This window comes from Malaya genurostris, chromosome 2, assembly GCF_030247185.1.
Source record: "Malaya genurostris strain Urasoe2022 chromosome 2, Malgen_1.1, whole genome shotgun sequence".
NCBI classification, from domain to species: Eukaryota; Metazoa; Arthropoda; class Insecta; order Diptera; family Culicidae; genus Malaya; species Malaya genurostris.
Window position 1 is genome coordinate 238,293,461 of NC_080571.1, and position 3,617 is coordinate 238,297,077.

Below are 3,617 nucleotides of genomic sequence, written 5' to 3' on the forward strand. Positions count from 1 at the left end.
TATCTAAGAGATAATGAATAATATGAGAAAGGTAACATTACACAACTAGGTGGGTTAACACAATTTTTTTTTATATTTTTGCCATAAAATTATCGAGATAAGCTAAGAGACAAATTAGTACTACCGATAATATCGTCCAGTTCTGCTAAATTTGAGTTTGGAAGGGTAACAAATCAATCAATATTGTTTTTGACAATTTGAACATAAGTTATTGGGCCTTTTTTAGTGCGAAACCCCTAAAATTTTTAATGATTGTGTTGCCTTCTATTATTCTGTGAAAGCTATACAATAATTCTATAAATTAAGCCATAATTCGGTCAGAACTTCGATCCGAATAAAATTCGACAGCTTTCATTAGAATCTAAGTTTGTGAAATCCCCGAGAAAATTGAGTGCACATTTCTTTTACACATACACATACACACACAGAGACATTATCTGATCTCGACGAACTGTGTTGAATGGTATATGACAATCGACTCTCCGGGCCTCGGTTCAAAAATTGGGTTTCACTGTTTCCTAAGATGCGACTTCCTCGATGTTCAAAATTCTTCATTTGGTCGAATTTGTTGAAAAGTTGGTTGATTAATATCTACCACAAAAAATCATAAATTTCCCGAATGCACGTTTCAATAATATCCGATATTATAGTTCCGTAAAGTCTTGAATAACAGCTTTTCTTTGTGGAAACTGAATTTACACTAACTAGATGTAGACTAAAAGGAAAATTTTAAATACTATCGCGGAAGGAATAGTGAATTCCACAAACTTTTCTCTATTGAATTGATGACATCTACAGTAGAAACGTATGTTTGATGTTGATTTATTTATAGTAACATATTGGAATCTTCTTCATTTGCAGAAGTCATGATATGCTCATATGATAGGTTCATCTATGTTATTTGAATTGTAATATTCGTGGACTTTTGCGATGGTTGATTGTTATCCTTAATAATCTAGAAAGACAAGAGATAACATGGAAATAGACAATAATTTAAATAAAACATCTCAAAAGCTAGATATGAATAGATAAGAAATCATTTTGTCGCAAATTATGGGAATTTTCTTTTCTTCAAATAACTGTTTATTGAAAGAAGAGATAATTTAGAAAAAATGAACGTTAAACCAATCTGACAACTGAAGGAAGGATCTTGCAATTTCCATCTGTCACAACCATGGAGCAGAAAACCAACGGATCTATTTATGTTGAAGTTTTGTTTTACCGGTAGATTCCTCACGTCTCATAGGGTGGTTCTGTCAGGAAAAAGATAATAGGTACTTTGAATCTCCTAGTAGAACCTTCCATTCGTTTACGGTTACTTTTCCTTAAAAAGTATTTCTATCTGTGGTGCTGATATCTGAGTAGATATCAATATATGAAAATTTCATATTTATTTTTCATGCTATATAGGAGATTTAAGGAAGATTCCCACAATCATGATATGAAACATGCTGAACAAATCAAATAAATTCATCTCTTTAGATTTTGATGTTCCACTTGCACAGCACAAACCTTTTCTACAACAAAAAAAAACAAGCAAGCACACCCATACAAACACATTATTTCAGTGGAAGGAAATCATCTTTCCGAATAAATTGGGTTTACCCTTCTCGAGCAGAGCTAGGAACAAGCTGGGAAAGTACGGAGCGCACTTCTGCATCGTATTCCCACTTGGAACCGTCACGTATCATCATTCTATTCCATCCTGTCCGGTACTGGTCAAGCGCAAGTACCATCGACGGACGACGAGAGGAGCAATCTCTTGTTTCCTAATATGATTTCGGCTACGCTACGATGTATAAAAAGGTGCACGAGATTTCCAAACAATTTTCCGAGACCGGTTAAATTTATTGCTGTTTGAGCAAAATAGAAGAATTTTCATATAACACATTATTTCACCACCTTCATCCGATTGTGAAGGCACTGCTGATGAAGGATCACCATCACCACGTGCCAGGAGCGGTGGTCAGCAGCCATCGAGGAGTAGCTTTCGGTACGGTTTTACCAGCTGAAGCAAACCGGTGAATGGGAACTGACGGGTAGTGTCCCCGCCCAGCCGATCCAGCAAGTCCTTCACTGCGTTGTGGTAATGCTGCAGTAGTTGATCGAAGTGGTCCTGACGGAACTGAGCACCGGTGCAGAGAAAGAAGAAATAACCAAGGTCCAACAGTGGGGTCGCATATCGGGATGATTGCCAATCGGAGAGGATGACGCTGGTGGCGACGTTGTTCTATTTCGATTCATTGCAAGATAGAAAAAGAGAGATGAGATAGAATAATTTGCTTGATTTGTTTACTTCAGGCTGGTGAACAACATTGAATTTATGGAGTGAAGCTGTGGATTGCAAACCACGAGAAAAGGAATGATTTATTACTTCTTGTAGCATTTGATAAATTTTTTAGTTATTTTCTAATACTATTTGTTCAATGACTCACCTGATCATGACCATAAATAAAATTGTTTATCCAGCAGTCTCCGTGACTAACGACGCAGTAGGGTTCCGATTTCGTCGGATCTGCACAGGCAGTCAGCACTTGAAATACTGTATCTTTTATCCTTTGAATTTTCTCCTGGTCAGCAGCAAACCTAGTTCTCATAGTTACCAAAGCCCGATCAAAAGATTCCCTCATAAGGGTGACTAAATCATTACCCTCCACCAGCACATCCTTCAGTTTGAACTGTTCGAAAATCTGAGGATTTTGTTCTTTCATGGCAAACGAAACGGCATGCAACCTTCCCAGCTGACGCATCAACAGTTTCGCGTGATCAACATTGATGGGTTCGAGTTTGTCCCAATCCCACCGTTCGTAGCTTTCATCATACTCCAAAACTATCACTGCTTCGGGTTCGTCCTTATCTGTGCTACAATGCGCGAGATAGCACTTGGGTGCACTGTAAAACCCCTCCCCAGTAGCTTCACTTACTCCCTTCTCGGTTTGAAAGCGATAGAAAGTCGGCAGAATTTCCCGGTAGAAATGCACCTCCCGTTGGAACAACGCCAGAGATCGCGGATCATCACTGGGTGGCACTTTACACCACAGAACCAACTCCCGGTCGTCCCCGTTGATGATGGCTTTGAAAACAAAGCTCACAAAACCATCGCACTCGATGCAACTTTCCTCGTCGAAATCCACCGAAAACAGATTTGCAGTAAAACCCTGCTCAACTGCAATCCCTCGGATAGCCTCGTACAGATAATCGTTGAATAACGGAGTGATCTTTTTGCTACCGGATGACATATCGTGGCTGCGGTTGACGCGATACGGCAGAGTTAACTAACTGTTTGAAAATATATTTTGTCGAAGAGTATCATTCACTGAACTGGTTGTAATTCAGTCCCGTGTAGTGGTTTAAATAGCGCGACACACTCTCTCTCTCTCTCTGACTGGCAAATCAACGGTACTGGTTTTAAACGTGGAGGTGCTATCTTATCAACTGACGCGCACGACGACAAACTAATACAAGATCATCAGTTCAAGAGGGTAACGACTACACGGGAGTGTTGGAAAAACAAAACACTTTGCGAGTCTGTTGCGAGAAGCGCCACGAAGAATGATTTGATTGTGATCGCTACAACTAATTAGGCAGGAACATTTCAGTACCTTTCAATTCTATAG

At 39.3% G+C, this 3,617-nt stretch overlaps 1 protein-coding gene across 1 annotated transcript; it reads right to left on the reverse strand.

The window, feature by feature from the left end:
* Positions 1-1,816: 1,816 nt before the first annotated feature.
* On the reverse strand, positions 1,817-3,334 carry LOC131428263 (uncharacterized). The gene is made up of 2 exons (XM_058592063.1): positions 2,436-3,334; positions 1,817-2,230 (listed from the first exon to the last, which is right to left on the reverse strand). The coding sequence occupies exons 1-2, from the start codon at positions 3,237-3,239 to the stop codon at positions 1,967-1,969; spliced, it is 1,068 nt and encodes a 355-aa protein (XP_058448046.1). The 5' UTR covers positions 3,240-3,334; the 3' UTR covers positions 1,817-1,966.
* Positions 3,335-3,617: the final 283 nt, after the last annotated feature.